At 36.7% G+C, this 17,739-nt stretch overlaps 1 protein-coding gene across 1 annotated transcript; it reads left to right on the forward strand.

Annotated features, from left to right (window-relative positions):
• Positions 1-1,426: 1,426 nt before the first annotated feature.
• LOC120295795 lies at positions 1,427-16,912 on the forward strand. The gene is made up of 5 exons (XM_039317368.1): positions 1,427-4,327; positions 9,469-10,057; positions 10,165-10,229; positions 14,898-15,419; positions 16,076-16,912. The coding sequence occupies exons 1-5, from the start codon at positions 1,427-1,429 to the stop codon at positions 16,910-16,912; spliced, it is 4,914 nt and encodes a 1,637-aa protein (XP_039173302.1).
• The last annotated feature ends 827 nt before the right edge of the window (positions 16,913-17,739 follow it).

Here is a 17,739-nt window from a genome sequence, read left to right on the forward strand (position 1 = left end):
CCTAGGCTCCACTTAAGCTAATGTTATGCATTACTGATTAGATAGATTATTCACATATGATAATATTTTTATGTGCATTAATTTCTTATTAACTAGATAAAAGGTTGTACTCAACCTAATTACAAGGAATATATGCCTCATGACTTTAATTGTTTTTACTTAGTCAAAATATTTTCAAACGGCTATAATGCATCTACAGAATTGGGGGTAAATTGACCTTTGCAACCTATCAATTATGATGGGCATGTTTGTCATGTGAGACTAATAAACGCATAGAATTTTAGCCAGCTAACATTCAACTATCTCCAAGGCAAATATTATGACTATCTTTCATTTAATACTATTACTTTGACATTATACTTATTTAGCATTCATTGTCATTTTCTTAAAAAGTAATACAGAGTGCAAAATTCACTCACTCGTTACAATAAAACGTTATGCTTGCTTAACCCCAAGATTAGCGTCGCTGATTGGGGCGTTGCGAGATTTTCAGCTCGGAATTGGGGAATCACCCGTTTGTCCACAAGTTGCGAGTGAGTTGTTCTGGTTAGAGTCACCTACATAGGCCAAGGCCTGAGCTCAACCTCCACATCGGTGCTTTTAGATTATAAAAAAAGAAGAAGCTTAATTTATATGGTATTTTTTTTTATTATGTTCCCTTATTCCTCATAAAAATAGGTAGTTATTATGCAAAAGATCTTTATCAACAAAACTACAAAGAGAATGTCCCTCGTGACTTTAATTAGTCATAACATCTTTATTTTGGAAATTAGTTGGAACCTTTTCAAATAGTCATAATAAATACACTGATTGAGGAGTAATTTGACATATTCTAATCTAACACTTATGGTTTCCCTGTGAACTGAGTTTTTCATTTTCACTTGAAGGATTGATTTGAGGGGCTTTCTGTTGAGAAACCTGTGAAAGTTAGGAAGATGACACATGAGAACTCGAGCCATCTTTTCACCCAAGGGCCAACATTATTTGGATATTTGTGCTTTACCGGCGAAGGAAAGGATGGAGACTTAAACATTGTGATGGTCACAGATCAAGTCAAGGAAAGATGAAATGGGTCATCCATTTCATTACTCCATTGTTTGCAAGTCCACATTGGTGGCTTGATAGAGGCGACCAACAGCGAACTGACTTTTATAGTAAATCGTTGGATCTCCAGTACTGAATCTCAGCCATTGATTCCTCATCCTTTCTGTACTCATATATCTTCACCGCCTCCGTCTCTCATCATTCTTGCCGTGTCTTGCTCTGTTTTCTCCTCCTCAGAACCATTCTTCTTCCTCGTCCTCTTCTTCTTCACTGTCTGCTGCCCCTTTTTTTTTTATCATTCTCTCTCTCTGTCCCTCTCTGTGTGTGTCTCTCTCCCTCTCTGTTTCTCATTCTTTCTTTCTCGGAAAAAAATTAAAGGAAAATGTCGATCGATTCTGCCATTCCTGTCGCATGGGATGTCTTGAAGTGCGTAGTTACTCCTATCAAGCGTCAATTCGGATACGTGATGTTCTCCAAGAGTTATGCCCTGGATCTTAACAAGGAAGTCCGGAATCTGGAGAACGAGGCTGAGAGGGTCCACGTTGTTGCGGAAGTGGCCAGAAACAATCTTCGGAATTTCTACAATGAGTTCACGGAGTGGGAGGCAAGTGCTGAGAAGGCATTGAAGGAGGCGCAAGACCTGCTGGGCAATTTTGAAAAAGATAGCAAGACGTGCTGCTACGGGACTTTTCCCGACCCCAAATGTCGCTATCAATTCAGCAGGAAGGCTGAGGGCAAGATGGAGGTCATTAAGCAGCTCACTCAAAAATGCAACGGATTCAAGGGATTGAACGACATCTCCTTTAGTGATCCAGCTCCGGGAAATGTCGCTGCTCCGAGTCCCGCCAGGAGCGAAGGCAAAGATGTCCTCCAGTGGGCCACCGTGACAGCCTCCGCTTCTTCTGCCTCGACTTTAATTAAGCTTAGGGACGATGAAGTCTTCGAATCCAGAGCTTCGATCATACGGGATATCATGGTCGCTCTTGCCGATAACAGCAAAAGTGTGATTGGGGTTTACGGGATGGCTGGCGTGGGCAAGTCCACCCTTTTGGCAGATGTCGAAAGGAGAATAAGGGAAGACAAGTCGTTTGATCTGGTCGCTAAGGTTGAGGTGTCGGAAAATCCTGACATCAAGAGGATTCAAGGAGAGATTGCGCATGCGTTAGGCTTGGACATAAAGGACAAAGAGTATGTCAACGTGCGAGCGGATCTTCTGCGCAGTAGGTTGGAAAATGAGGAGAGGATGAAAGAGGAAAATAATGAGAAGAGGAAGAAAAAGAAGGTCCTCATAATACTGGACAACCTGTGGGAGGCGCTCGACTTGAAATCAGTCGGCATTCCTTGCGGACATGATAACAAAGTCAGAGGATGCAAAATATTGTTGACATCAAGAACTCGAGATGTCTTGCAAACGGAAATGGGTTGCGACGACACCTTTCACCTTGGTGGGCTGCAAGAGGAAGAGGCAAGAAGATTGTTTGAGAGGTATGTGGGAGACAAAGTTTGCAATGTCGAGTTCAAACCCTTGGTGGATGAAGCACTCCACAAATGTGCAGGTTTGCCTTTCTTAATTGTCCATGTGGCAAAACATCTTAAACACGCTAATTTATCCGGATGGAAGAATGTTTTGAAACAACTCAAGTTGTCTAAGAACGAGGGAATTGGTGAGAAAATAAATAAGATGCTGCAATTCAGTTATGACCATTTAAAAGGCGATGATGTGAAATCATTGTTACAACTCTGTGTTGTCTATGGCGTCTCTAATCCCTCTATCGAAAACTTGGTGAGGTATGGTGTGGGTTTGGGGTTATTTCGAGAGGATAACATGGAAGAAGCTAGAGATAGTTTGACATCATTGATCAGTATTCTTCAAGCCTACTCCTTTTTGTTAGAGGATGGAGATGCTTATAGTATCAAGATACATGACTTGGTTCGTGAGTTTGTTGCCTTGGTTACTTCAAGAGATCACCCTTTTCTTGTGTTAAAAGATAAAGATAAGTTTGTAACAGAGTGGTCGAAGGACAAGCTCAAAAGCTGTTGGGCAATATGCTTCCCTAACATTGACATGAAGGAGCTACCTGAAGAATTAGATTGCCCCGAATTGCATATCTTTTTGTTGTTCGCGAACAATGAATCTCTTATTGTTCCAAATTCATATTTCAACTCTATGAGAAAACTCGTGGTCTTAAATCTTAAAGGGATACGTCTCACTCATTCGCCTCCATCGTTTCAACTCATGGAGAACTTACACACTTTATGTCTTGATGGTTGTCTATTAGAGGATGTAGCTAGCGTTGGCAACTTAAAAGGGCTACAAATTCTCAGCTTTGTGAACTCCAAAATTCACCAATTGCCCAAAGAAATTGGGCAGCTAGCAGAGTTAAGGTTATTAGATTTGAACCATTGTTCACAACTTCGGGTAATTAAACCGGGTGTGCTTGGAAGCTTGATCAAATTGGAGGAGTTATATATGGAGAATAGTTTTGATGAATGGAATGCTGTGAAGCAAACTCCACCAACCAATGCTAGTCTTATTGAGTTGAATAACATGAAGAATTTGTACACTTTGCATGTATCCATTCCCGATCCAAATGCCTTGCCAGAGGATCTAAACGTTGAGAAATTAACCAAGTATAAGATCCAAATAGGTAACACAAGGGGTTGGCCAAGCGAGTTCAAAGGATCGAAGGCATTGAAGCTCAAGTTGGATCCAATGAACGACATTCTTCAAAAAAGATGTGTACGGACCACCTTAGACAGAAGCGATGATCTATATTTGGATGGGCTGAATGGAATTGAGCAAAGTATTTCCGAGTTATTCCTAGAAGGTTTTCCAACATTAAAGCATCTACACATCAAGAATAATCTCTTCGTCCGTTACCTCCTCGGATGGCATTCCCAAACTGCTTTTAAGATGTTGGAGTCATTATGTCTCGAGAATCTCATTAGCTTCAAGAAAATATGCCACAATATCTCCTCCAAGCCCTTCGGTACATTAAAAGTAGTACAAGTCGTAGGGTGTCACAAGATGGAAGTTTTGTTTCCTCTTTCATTACTAAGAGAACTTCCACAGTTAGAAGAGATTAGAGTTGTCGATTGCAACTTAATGCGAGAGATTGTAGAAGTTGATGATTGTGGGAAAATTGAGTTGCGTAATTTGCGTGTATTGAAATTGCATGACTTGCCAAGTATCAAGAACTTTTTCACCACCAAAACAGCTCCTTCGGGTGGTATATCGAATGACCAAGTTGGTAGTCAAACTATATTCTTCAATGGACAACAGGTAACTTTTTATCAAAAGAATGTAGTATTTTTTTAATCTTTCCTTCCTTTGTTAATTAGATGTCACATAGATTATGATGCATATTCTTTTGTTGAATTCAGTTCATTTTCTTCCTATTTTCTTTATCCATTCGTGCCTCCTTCTAATTAGATAAACCCATCTTCCGTTTCTCTTCTCTTTTGAGATGGTTGCGTTTTTTATCCTCATTTTTGTATGTTTGTTTTGGAAAATTTATTTTATTTTAACACATTCAAAAGCCAAAGGATGATTTGGCTAAAATAAATACAGAAGAATTGCGACTTTTCAGTTAAAAAATCACACGCAAATAGTAAAATACATGAAGGTTTGACATCCGCAATAATATAAATGTTGAAGTGATATATGTGATAATTAGAAGTTTAGGAGTACAGGTGTACAAGTTTATAGGGGGTTGTGTGTAATTTCTCTTTAATTTTTATTTTCTTGACATAAATGATTACTATATTGATGTAATTAGCATGATTGAAGAATGAGGAAAAAAATAAGAGTGTTGCAATTAAATAGTGAAATAATGAAGAAAGAGACAAGGGGACGGGCAATAAATAACGGGTGGCTTGTTGAGAGAGGAGTTGTAATATTGCCGAACATGCGTAATGGAAAAAAAGTTAGGAGGCTTCGTAAAAACTATTTTTCAAAAAAATATTTTTCTTATTTTATGATGTTTGGTTTACTTAGGTAAATTTGCCAATGAAAAATACTTTCTTATTCAATGGAAAACCTGTGCTTCAATTTAAGAAAATGATTTCTTCTTTGAAAAACTAGAAAACTTTTTCCAAAATCTAACTAGGTATTTAAACGCCAGCTTTGGGTCCTTGGCATTCAGGATTAGGTCTCCTAGTGCCCGGGCCTAGGTCCATGAGGCCAAGCTTGGGACCTCGGCGCCCTAGCACCCACACTTAGGTCCATCAAGGCTGAGCCCGATGCCCGAGCACTTGAGCGTGCTCGAGTCCCTAATGCTTGAGCTTTGGTCCCCGACAATTAGACCTTGGTTCATAAAGGCCGTGTGTGAGTCCTCGGCATTCGAGCTCAGGCCCTTATTTAATGAAACATTTGTTCTTATAAAAAAATTGAAAAGAAATTCAAATTTTTAATTATTATTACTTTTAATTTTTTGTTGTATTTTAAATTTTAAATTTTTTCTTTTTCCTTTTTCCTTGGTTCGCCACGGGGACGACCGGCAAATCGGCCAAAGGCGAGAGGCGAGCTTGCTTGTGGTTAATCATTGGCCGTTCTTGTGGTGGTGACCAGCCAAAGAAGAAGGAAAGAGAAAAAGAAAGAAATGATATAAATAATTAAAATTTCATTTAAAAAGAAAAAAAGAAAAACTAATAATAGAAAATCATTAAAAGAAGTGCATAGAGGAAAATCAAATTAGATTTTCCATACAAAATTTCATAAAGTAATTTTTAGTTCATTTTTGGCTTTCAACCACACATCGAAAAAACACTGGGGTTCGCCCCAAGAGCCACACTTCCAACTTGGAAGGGGGAGGTGGGGGCTTCAAATCCCCACATTCTCCAGGGGATTTGGGGTGGGGACAATTTCATTGCGGGAGTGGGTTTCGACTCCCATGCCCCGCGAGGAGACATGGCAAAAGTCCGAGAGTGTGTGTTATAGTAGAATTAGAGTAGGACTGAAAAAAAAAAAAAAAAAAAAAAACCACACATCGAAAAATATTGCTATTTTTCAGAAAATGATTTTCTGGAAAATATTTTTTAGAAATGTCATATTTTCATATATAGTTCTAAGATTGCTAATGGCAATATGTTTAATTATATGTACTGATGTAGTCAACATAAAAGAAAGACATAGATATGCTTGTGGAGAAAGTGTCATAGGAGTTGTAACATTCTAGTCATGAGTCATTTGAGTCCTAAATATTTTATTTTGGCTGAGACCTCGGCATTTCGCAATACACGCAAATCAAGTTATAATGTTAATGTCGATGATAGATTTCATCCTCAGAAATCATACCATTCTCTTTTTCATGAAATTAAGTATGACTCTGACCTAAATAAAAGGATAATGTAAATATATGGACCATAATTGAGTGCAGACTTGATTATCATAATTTACTAAAAAAGAACTCAAAAATTTTATGCGAAGCGGTAAAAGATCAATTTTAACATTTTCTTGCTTTGTCTAGATAAAAAAGCTTGGGTTTAATTTTATTAATTAATTCTCTTAATCAAGTTGTTCGCTCATTTCTAAACAACTTCATGTGCTTCGTTCCTTCATTATGGTCAAAATCATGCTTCCAATTTGTTGAAATTTTAAAATGAAACAATTTGTAGATGAATGCTCAAAATCTTGATTTAGTAGAGGCTCGAGCATATGAAATAGCAATCAAGATATAGTAGGTTGTAACATTCATAATATGAATAATTAATAATTCTGTATAATAAATCTTTATCACCCTGGAATCTGACTTAGAGAACTGTCTGAGATAATTTCCCGACAAGAAAGAGAAGTTAGTATAGTAAGGATTGCCCTTTCATAAAGAAAGGGCACAGCTATCTTGTACAGCAAAAATTGCTGCTGGAAGAGCCTTTTAGTTGACTAGAGAAAATTGCCCTCTTATAATGGGCAGCGATCGTCACCGACATTGGTGGTGGGGCCTAAGACTTAGGCAATACGTTAGTTTCCCCATCAATTAAAAAAGAGTCGTGGAAATTAAGTTGTGGGTCCGACAAAGTAGTGTGCCTGAGTATCTTCGCATGGAGAGAGCTTGCTTTCAAAGACAATGGAGGAGCTAGATTGGTCCCAAAGAGGTCGTGAGGCTTTTAACTTTCTAGGGATCTAAATCTTCATTGAAGAATTACTCTCGCGTAAATACTTCAATACTTCATTCTTATATTTTTGCTTACAATCCAGATCTGCAAATATACGTGGGATTATAATGACATACCTCTTTTAACTGTAAAAAAACTCTCCGACATGGTAAAGAGGTGGCAGCCAACGAGAGTAGGAGTTTGAAGGTTGGTTCGTCGGGGATGATGATAGTCCAATGAACGAAACACAGAGAAGTTCAACTTGCTGTATAGGTGGGAGCGACGGGTGGGCCCGGGGTAGATGGGAGATTGCGAGCAGCTTTGCAGACGCAGGATTTTCTCCATTTTTTTATTTTTATTTTGGTCAGAAGGATTTTCTCAAGTTAAGGCAGTGAACTTTTGAAAAGGAAGAATTGCTCTTTACAAAAAAAAGACAAGAAAAATAAAGTGTTCCATTCTAATAAAGGACAACAGCGTTCCTTCACCTAAAAAGTTGTGGTTTTACACATTTTGGCTGTGGATTTAGACTCATCCTTAAGGAAATTACCACAAGGACAATTAATAGGACAGGTAGATCAGCTGATAGACCTTAAATAAATGTCCGATGTAATTTACTAAGGATAGGAAGAAAGAAGTTCACGATAATCTCAATTTGTTTTATTATTTCTCACGGAAAGCTGAGGTCACTGGAAATTTCACACTTACAAGAACTTAGAGGTAACGTGCTGTCCCTAAAGATAGATTACTGTCTTTAACAAGGACTTAAAAGAAATTTACAATGCTTCAGTTAATTACTAAACACAATAACTTCATGACAATTTGGGTTAACTTGCTTTGTTATTGGTTACTCACTAAGTGGTAGCATTCTATGTTGCGATCTCTATAGTTAAACCAAAGGATTTGCAGCAAAGGGTTGTACTAACTATATAGAGATATGGTCGAGAGTTGGATCACTTTAGGCAAATTATGCTTAGAGGAAAATTACACTAATGTTGAGTACTTAGTGATGCCTTGGTAGCATTACAAAGTATGAAAGGAAATTTGAGTATGGATTGCTTCCAGCCTACTATGCAAACGTTGTCCACGACGCGCATGAATGGCTGAACCGTATCGTCTTCTCTCTCTCTCCATCCATCAAGAAGTTGTCCAACGTCATGAGAGCGCCTACATCTTCTTTCTCTCCTTCTCCCGGCCCGTTGAAGGGCTGAGAGCCAGATCCGCTTGCCTCCGCCATTGCAACACCCATCCGCCACCGCCATGACTGGCCACCACTCAATTCCATCGATGTCGCCACCAACAGCTCGCGGATTCAATTCAACCCTTGCGTTCATTCATCTCCTTGCAAAGCGGTGCAAATTCTCTTTGCCCGCAATTGCCGTCCGTAGCAGGCACGGCCAACGAATTTGACTCTAGCACTGTCGCGTCTTCATGAGGTTTAGAGAGAGAGAGAGAGAGAGAGAGAGAGAGAGAGAGAGAGAGAGAGAACCTGGCTTGTGGCTTGTGACTATTTGTGCGAGATGCAGACAATGGTTGTAAGGATCATAGGGGATGATCCATGCCCCTGGAAGTTAATATTTAATGATAGGAGGAAATACGTGGCTATAATGAAGTACTAATTATTACCATATGTTGATCCCTATCCACCAAAATTTCAACTTCTGGTTCTGGCAAATGAATAATCATTGAGTCCTCCTCTTTATGGACAACACATACAAAGAAACCCGCCAATAGTCAAATAATTAGTGAACTTATGATTGCAATCCTGCCTTATTGGGATAGTCATTCACTTGTTGGAATGAGTAATTTTCCATTGGCAGTAAGTTGTCCATGCTTTTCGTAATCACAGTCATTCTATATTCTTTACTTTTTTTTTCATGGCAGTAATCTCCACTTGTGAGATACCAATTTACTTTCCAGCAATAATCCTAGTAATTCATCTTCAAAGTAATTAGATACCCTAAAGGGAGTAGTTCACCTTATAGGAAGTAATTTATCTTGAAAGTACTTTTGCTTTATCGGGTCATTAGTTTTTTTTTGTCCTTAGGAATCTGAATGAGAGAAAAATTCTCGATGACTGTAATTCCCCTTATTATTAGTAAATTGCAAGCCAAATCTAATCGTGATAACATCCCTTGTTATATTGTAAATAAAAATTTAAGCTCATTGGTTGTCTTTCGGGGTCGTAAAGTGCCCTTTTAGATTGTAAAAGTAGCTTTTGTTTATCTATGATTTTTGTCTATGCAAAAATTATGAATAACTTGCTATAGCACTGATATTTTTGCCCTGTCTTTTGTAATTATATATGCTTATGCTAATGGATCTATCCACCAGGGTTCAATGCCATCCCTGGAGTCCTTGATTATGTCTGAACTTCCCAATCTGAAAGATATATGGAGCGATGAATCTCCACTAGGAGTAAGCAATCTCCGATCTCTAGAGGTTTTGGGGTGCAAATCTCTCTCAAAGGTTATTGACTTCTTGTCTCTAGTAAAGCTACGGAAGTTACAAACCTTAAGTATAAAAGATTGCATTTCGGTGCAAGAGATTTTTGACCTTGTTGGACCAAGTACTGGTGGAAATGTTGAGACCCTCTTTGAGCTAACTAACTTAAATTTATGGGGTTTGTCGAGTTTGAGGTGCATATGGAACAAGAATCCTTGTGGAATAGTGAGATTCCATAATTTGAAGAAGCTAGATGTGTTCTGCTGTGACAAACTTGAGTTTCTATTTCTCCCATCCACGGTTCAATCTCTCCCTCAACTAGGAGCACTAGAAGTAGGGTTTTGCGAGAAGATGGAGATAATTATTATGGAGGAAGAAGGGCAGGGAATGGAAACATCAAAGACTCCAGTATTCCCAATGTTAACCAATATAAAGTTTATATATATGAACAGTTTGACGTGCTTCTCTCATGAAAAATGTGAGATTGATTTGTTATTTTTATCATTGAAGATTTTCTTGTAGATAAACTCATCCCTACAATACAAATGGTGACATTTATTTCATCTAATGAAAAATCAATGACAGGTTCCCAAGAAGCTTGGAGTCAAGACCATGTCAAATCAAGCTCCATTGCCCTCTTCAATCAAGAGGTACGTGATTAACTTTAAGTCAAAATATTTAATATAAAAAAATATGCTCGATTAGAATAATTGGCATAAATTTTCTATGTTATAGTACTTGGGAAGTTTAGGGGCTGTTTGTTTGTGTTCCTGGTCCGTGTTTACAAACACAATTTCTGTTTTTTGTTCCAGGGAACAAAAACATAACAGAAACGCGTTTATTTGCATTTTTGTTCCAAATCTATTTTTTTGTTCCTGGAACAAATTTGGAACAGAAACAAGAAACAAGAAAATCCCGTTTCTTGTTTTTGGAACACTTTCAAGAAATAATTTTTCTCTCTCCTATTTTTTTTTCTTTCTTTTCTTCTTATTTTTTCTTTGGCCGGTCGCCAGCCTTGGCCATGGCCGACGACCAACCATCAAGGGTTTTCGACACCGTTGAGGGTCGGCGACCTTGCCGGAGCATCGCCGGCTGCTAGCAAGGCTGAGCTCACACCGCCGGCGAGGCCAAGCTCGCCCAGCCAAGGCGAGGCCACCGGCCTCGTTGGTTGGTCGCCCGGCCATGGCCGAGGCCGGCGACCAGCCAAAAGGAAGAAAAAGAAAAACAGAAAAAGGAAAAATAAAAATAAAATAGGAAAAATAAAATAAAAATATTAAAAAATTAAAAGAAACAAAAAAATTATAAAAGTTTACCAAACGTGTTTATGTTCTTTTTCTATTCCAAGAACAAATATACCAAACACGTTCTTCTGTTCAAAAATTGTTCCCCGAGTAGAAATAGTTTTTTCTATTTCATTTCTGGAACAATTTTTGTACAAAACGTTATCAAACGCACCCTTACATGCTGTGTATTTCAAGTTGCCACATGGCCCTACAAACAAAGAGCAAGTTTCAATTCACCCCATTCCCTAGAAATCAAGAGTTGGATCAATCACACAAATTATTAAAAACAGTACAAAAAGAAGAAGAAGAAGAAGAAGAAGAAGAAGAAGAAGAAGAAGAAGAAGAAGAAGAAGAAGAAGAAGAAGAAGAGATAGGCATATAAATAATTAGTATGCTTACCTACTTAAATAATTTAAACGAACAAATAAATAGTTATACCAAAGACAAAGCACGATCAAAATAAAAATTAAGTTAGTTACAAAGCCTAACTTTGTTTAAGATTGATTACAATCCACATAATCACTGCACCCTAAAATCTGGACAAGTAAAAGGAAAGTTACCTGTCAAATTGTGATTTTAAGTTGAAATGAAGAATTTAAAGTAGATTCACTACATATACCTTCAGTGAGCTCAAATGTTAACTCTCAAATTGCAGGGTTAAATTTCATTTCTTTAAAAGTTATGTGCTTCAACTAAACATCCGAAATTTTCCAGCAAATTATCATTATGGCAAACATGTGGCCAATTTTCTGAATGTGCCAGGTTGTCTCCGAATCATCATTTCAGTGGAAACTCTATAAATATTTATTATAGAGTACTCCTTTAAAAGTCATTCATGAATGTCACTTAGATTGCTATTTGCAAGATGTTGATCTTTCTCCTTGCAAGGAGAACTCTTATTGCAACTCCGCTCAATTTTAAAATAAAACATTGATTGCATAAAAAATCTACCTACGCCATATAACAAAGACAATTAAGATTTTATACTATTACCTAGTCTCTCCGTTTTACATAATGTAAGTTAGGAATTTCGCCTCTTTTTTTCTTCAAAAAGGCCATTCATATGAGAAGAGACACGATTTAACTCCATGTCCGAGTCCTAGAATGAGCTTCAATATAGCAATTCCTTAATTAGAAATTCTATTCCCATCCCATTGACTTTAAATTATATAGGGTGATGATTTAGTCCACAATTTTCATTTGATGTTTACATTGAGATGGAGAGTTTGTAGGTAAGTTCATCTTACTATTTTTATCCTTTTATTTTTGGGTATTAGAGTTGATAGGTGATCTTGACGATGAATTTTGTTTTCGCATATCCTTTATCAATATTGGAAAATAAAATATTGCCATTGTTCTTTTTGTCAATGTCAAAACTAAAATTAAAAGTTTGATTTTGCATTTGACCATCCAAGAGAAATTATTCAAAGATAATATGTCCATAAGTATTGTTGCAGCCAAATTATCAAGATTAGGAAGAAACAGTTTTCCTTTTCAAATGAACGTGAAAATGATGGTTAGTATCTGGGACTCTTGACCGCCCAAGTCTATGTAATAAGTATGTATAACATGTTATAATTGATCATTTACTTTTACTTAGTACGGAAAATATATATATGGATAATCTTATTATTAATCAATATATATATATATATATATATATATATATAGATAGATATATTTCGTCTGAAAACTTTATATTTTCTGCCAATGAGTTTGAATTTTGATGTGAATTTTTTTATCAAAAGGAAAATTTTCATTTCACAAGCTAGAGAGGTACATAATTTCAAAACAAAACCAATCCTAAAAAGTTACAAATCAGGGCAAATCCACAAAGCAGGTAAATCTAAAAGATGAATTTACGTGGTACAATATGCAGATGTGAAGTATTTGATTAATCACTTATGGACTAAATAAAAGAGAAACTCTCTTACATTAAATTTTGTGGTCAATCCAACTAACTGATAAATTAATGTGCTTTATTTTCAAAATTTTAAAAAAGCAATACGCTTAATGACCCTTATAATCAATAAAAACAATTATTAAATTATTAGGGAAGGCTATCTCCGCTGCCGGTGACACCAGTGACACAGCCTTTGTTACAAGCTTGACTGAGTGGCCCTCAACTGTGGTCCCACCTTCTTCTGTAAAACTGAAAATTCCTTTTCTTTTCTTTTCTTTTTTTTGATGAAATTCAACCTTTGTTCGAAGGTTGCATGTATTCCACATCTCTCTCTTTCCTCTTTCAATTGAATCTAAAAAAGCAGCATGTCTGGGTCGCTGGTTGATTAAACAGAGGTGAGAGAGAATTCTCGCGAAATTACGTTCTTCATACCAAGAAAAAAATTGAAGAGAAAAAAGTGAGCAGCGTACAAGCATAAGCTTTCAAGGTTGCAAACATGTATAGGTTGCAATGTCTTGCTTTGAATTTCCGTAAAAATAATTTCCACAAGGATGGTTGAATATCTATTATAAAGCATGAGCAGGTCATACAAATTGCCGATAGTAATTTTTTGTATTCAATATTCCAAAGTAGAGGCCCACCAAAATTGAGGAATATTGTCCTTTTTGTTATCAAATATTTCTATATGTATATATATAAAGTATTAGCGCATTGAGAAACGAAAAAATCTGCTTTTTTTTTTTTTGTCTTATTATTTTGTGGGGTCTGTCCAATCTTTGGTATGACTTTTGCAAGATGAGGATGCCTTCAATAAGTAGGACCCAAAAAAGGAGAACCTTGGAAAAGAACAGGAGATTCAAAGAAACTCTTTGTACCCATGAATGAGATGACCATAATCGATAGAACAAGATTGTGAGGATTTAGCCATTGCTACTTGTACCAGCTATTTCATTTTTAAAAATTGCTACTTATACTAGCTATTTCATTTTTAAACTAGCAAAAATGGCACCCAAATATGTACGTGCAATAATGAAAAATGTAATGACCCACTCCTACAAGGGATGGGAGTGCAACTTCACCTTAAGGTAAGAATGAACCGAATTTCACATCGCTTGGGGACTTGCTTGGGGATGGTAAAGTGATATGCCTTATAAGAAGTGGCACCAATCTTAACTTGCATGATTTATTTTTGGGTGACGCCCAAGAGAATAAAACCGTGAGGGTGATGGCAATGCGTCTGTCGCCCAAAGCAAAAAATATCATTGTGAGTGGGGCTAGAGGTCAGCTCTTATTAAAAAAAAAAAATACAGTATTCAAAGTGTGATACAATTGTTTTACAAAATGAACAAAATTGAAGAGAGGGAAAGATTTGATCTAAGGATTAATTTGTTTTGAGGAAAATGATTTACTTGGACAACATTTTTCTAAAAGTAGTCGTTTATATCACTCACAGAAATAAATGAATGAAAAATATTTTCACTGTCTACGAAAATGTATAAACATAAATTATTACTGATAATTAAAACATTTTTCCTTAACTAACTTTTTCAAAAGATTTAAGCGATCATTATAAAAAAAATGTTCTTCAAATCAATCACTTTCTATAAGAGACTAATGTGAATTTATGATTGTAATATGAGCATATCCAAATTACTATTTTGCCCATCATAAGCAATTTATTTTTGTTTTCATTAGACATTGGCCATGCCTATTGTTTAAACTATGTGGGCCAAAATTTGAAGTTGAAAGTATGGTAGGGTTTACTTAGAGTGATAACTAATGCTCCACTTGCTAACCCAATTCTGAAGGACAAGTTCCTGAGATGGAATAAAAGTGGGTCACTAATCAAATTAAGCCCTGCAATGCAAATTGTTTTCTGAAGAAAAGACTGGAGAAAGATTCATTATCTTTTTCAATAAGAATTTAGAAAACTTTAGACTATTCTATGAAATACTCAAGGAAATTGAAACCATATTAGTATGGAGATTTTGTTACTCCTTTTTTTATTTTATTCTTTTTCCCCCTCTTGTGCAACTTAATGATCCTCCTCTTCCCTTCGCATATTTACATATTGGAATTTATATGAATTTGTAATTTAATTGAATCACCAATTTCATGAGCTAATACCACAGGTTGCATTTCCAAGCTTGGAGACATTAGAAATTGATTCCATGGATAATATCGAGATGATATGGGATAATCAGGTTGCCGTGGATTCTATGCAAAATCTAAAATCGCTTGATGTGGAGGCATGCAATAAGCTAAAGTGTGTATGGAATAGGGAACTCCACCATCAAGTTAAATTCCAGTACTTACGATCTGTTAGAGTTTCCATGTGCAAGGGCCTCACCACTCTGTTTCCAGCCTTAGTAGCCAAAGATCTAATGCAACTTGAGGAACTGAACATCGATAATTGTGGCATTGTTGAACTCATCGAGAAGGAAGGACTAATTCCCAAGGTTGTTTTCCCAAGGTTAACCTCCCTCAAGCTTGAGCATCTAACAGAGTTGAAGTGCATCTACAGAACACATGCTTTACATTGGCCGATGTTGAAGACCTTGGAGGTGCATGGTTGTAACAAACTGGAGATTTTTGCTTCACAACTTGAGAATGAGATGCCACTTTATAAACAGCCTCTTTTCACGGTAGAAAAGGTATGACCCGAGATTATTTGTTTTGCTTCAATGGTAATATTGGAAGTGATGATTAAGATCAGAGCCATGCATCTCATTTAAGTAGCTCTTTGTATGAAGATGAAAACTTTACGACTCTCTTTGAATCCATAGAAATATTGCAACATGGAAACATCATGTGTCTTTAAGTTTTGACTAAACATGCTTGTCAATGTTTGATTTATCAAATGCATACTCATTGATCCCCCTTTAAAAGAGATTTCGGCCAATTTCAATGGTTGTGGAAACACGTGGCATGTGATGTGAGCTTACCGTGGTGCAAGTGTGTTCTTAATTTGAAACCTACAAAGATAATTTATGTTATGAGAACAAAGGAAAGATGGAGCCTTTGGTTGACATTAATCACTGAAATCTATGTAGTTGTGGCTACATTTGAGGGGGAAGTTATTTTCATAAGGAAATAGATATCTAGAAACGGGAATGCGGGGGTTCACTTAAGTTCAAATAAGGATACGAGTCAAATATAAAAGATCAGCTGTTAATTGCATTAGAGCAATTGTATAGCCTTAACATCTTAAAATGCAGATACTATGTTCGATATGCATGACTTATACCATAACACATGAATACTCTTTTAATTAAACTGACTTTAGATTTTGATTTGACTGTTTTCTCAGGGTGCATTCCCAAATCTACAAGAGTTAAAATTGGATCTATACGAACAGATGGAGATATGGCATGAGCATTTATATAATGAGGAATTCTTCAGCAAGCTTAGAGTTCTTGAGCTTCGTCATCTCTCGAAGGAATCTACAATATCCACATGTTGTTTAGTTAAGAGTTTAACCAACTTGGAAAAGTTAGTTGTATGTGAATCTTATCTAGAAGAGCTGAGCATCAATTTGGAAGCCATAGAAGTCCCAAGATATTTTCAACATCTAGAGACCCTTGGTGTGTCATATTGTGATGGGTTATCACTAGAGCTAATATTAACCTTTTCAAGATACTTCCAACATCTGAAAACTCTAGATGTATCACATTGTGTTGGGTTATCAAATATGTTCACACCGATAATAGCTGGAAATTTGGTAGGACTCACAAAATTGAGGATAAGTAATTGTAAAATGTTGACAGAAATCATTTGTGACGAGGGAGATAAGAAGGGGCACGTAGTGGCTTTCAATCAATTGAAGTATATGGAGCTTGATGGTTTGACAATGTTAATATGTTTCAGCTCATGCGGATACACCTTGATGTTCCCTCTCTTGGAAGAAGTCACTGTGAATAGATGTCCTAACATGAAGTTTTTCTCTGAGGGACCAATTGAGGTGCCAAAACTAGAGAGAGTACATGTATCAACAGTAGCATGGTTTTGGAAGGAAAATCTAGACATCACTATCCGAAATATGTATGAAGAAATGGTATGCATTAGTTATCAAATTTTGTATAATTGGATGGTTTTGATCACCAATAGAGTATTTGCTTTTTGTTGCCTAAGAGTTTACATTCAATGATGCATTTTTTTTATAGGCTATGGTTGCTGGAGAAGAGTTTTTGTGGCTATCTGAGCTCCCGGAGATGATTGGAAAATGGCATAGCAAACTTAATCCCATCAAGTCATCTTGGCAATTAGAATCATTGGTAGTGGATAAATGTCCATCATTTATTAGTGCTATTCCATCCAAATTGATGCTTATTTTAGACAATATGAGAAGATTGCAAGTGTGCGATTGTGAGTCACTAGAAGAAATATTCGATATTGAAGGGCTACAGGGTGTGGAAAGCGCTGAGTGCTGCCTCAACTATGGTGTTTGGACTTAGTCAATCTACCAAAGTTGAGGCAATTATGGAACAGAGATCTTCAAGAAATGCTTTGTTTCAAATTTCTATTGAGACTAACCTTTTACAATTGTAGCAACTTGGGACATGCTTTCACTCCATCATTGGTTGGGTGCCTTGCTAGTCTTGAATTTATGGGAATAAAGGAGTGTGGTGAAATGGAAGGAGTAATCGCAGAGGAAGAAGGGCAGGGAAGTGCGGTGGAGAAGATTACATTCCCAAAACTTGGATGGATGAACTTGGAATGCTTGCCCAATTTAACTTGTTTCCTATCAGGGAAGAATCATATGGTGGATTGTCCTCGCTTAGAAGGGATGACCATTACCCATTGCCCCAAGATGAGAAGTTTGAGTTGGCAATCTTGGATGGAGATTGACCACGACACTCCTTCACTTTTCACTTCGCGGGTTAGTCTTCTCTTTCTTAATCCAATGCTTTTATTTTAAAGATCAATTATCTTGTCAAATCGAAGCAATCCTTTTATTTTTAAGATCAATTATCC

Source organism: Eucalyptus grandis, chromosome 7 (assembly GCF_016545825.1).
Source record: "Eucalyptus grandis isolate ANBG69807.140 chromosome 7, ASM1654582v1, whole genome shotgun sequence".
Classification (NCBI taxonomy): Eukaryota; Viridiplantae; Streptophyta; class Magnoliopsida; order Myrtales; family Myrtaceae; genus Eucalyptus; species Eucalyptus grandis.

Excerpts from the sequence above, each read along its gene's own strand:
- LOC120295795 (XM_039317368.1), top strand. The coding sequence starts at position 1,427 with ATGTCGATCGATTCTGCCATTCCTGTCGCATGGGATGTCTTGAAGTGC. Across the intron at positions 10,058-10,164 it reads GTGCTTCTCTCATGAAAAAT|GTTCCCAAGAAGCTTGGAGT; the intron begins GTGAGATTGATT and ends AATCAATGACAG. Across the intron at positions 15,420-16,075 it reads CTCTTTTCACGGTAGAAAAG|GGTGCATTCCCAAATCTACA; the intron begins GTATGACCCGAG and ends CTGTTTTCTCAG.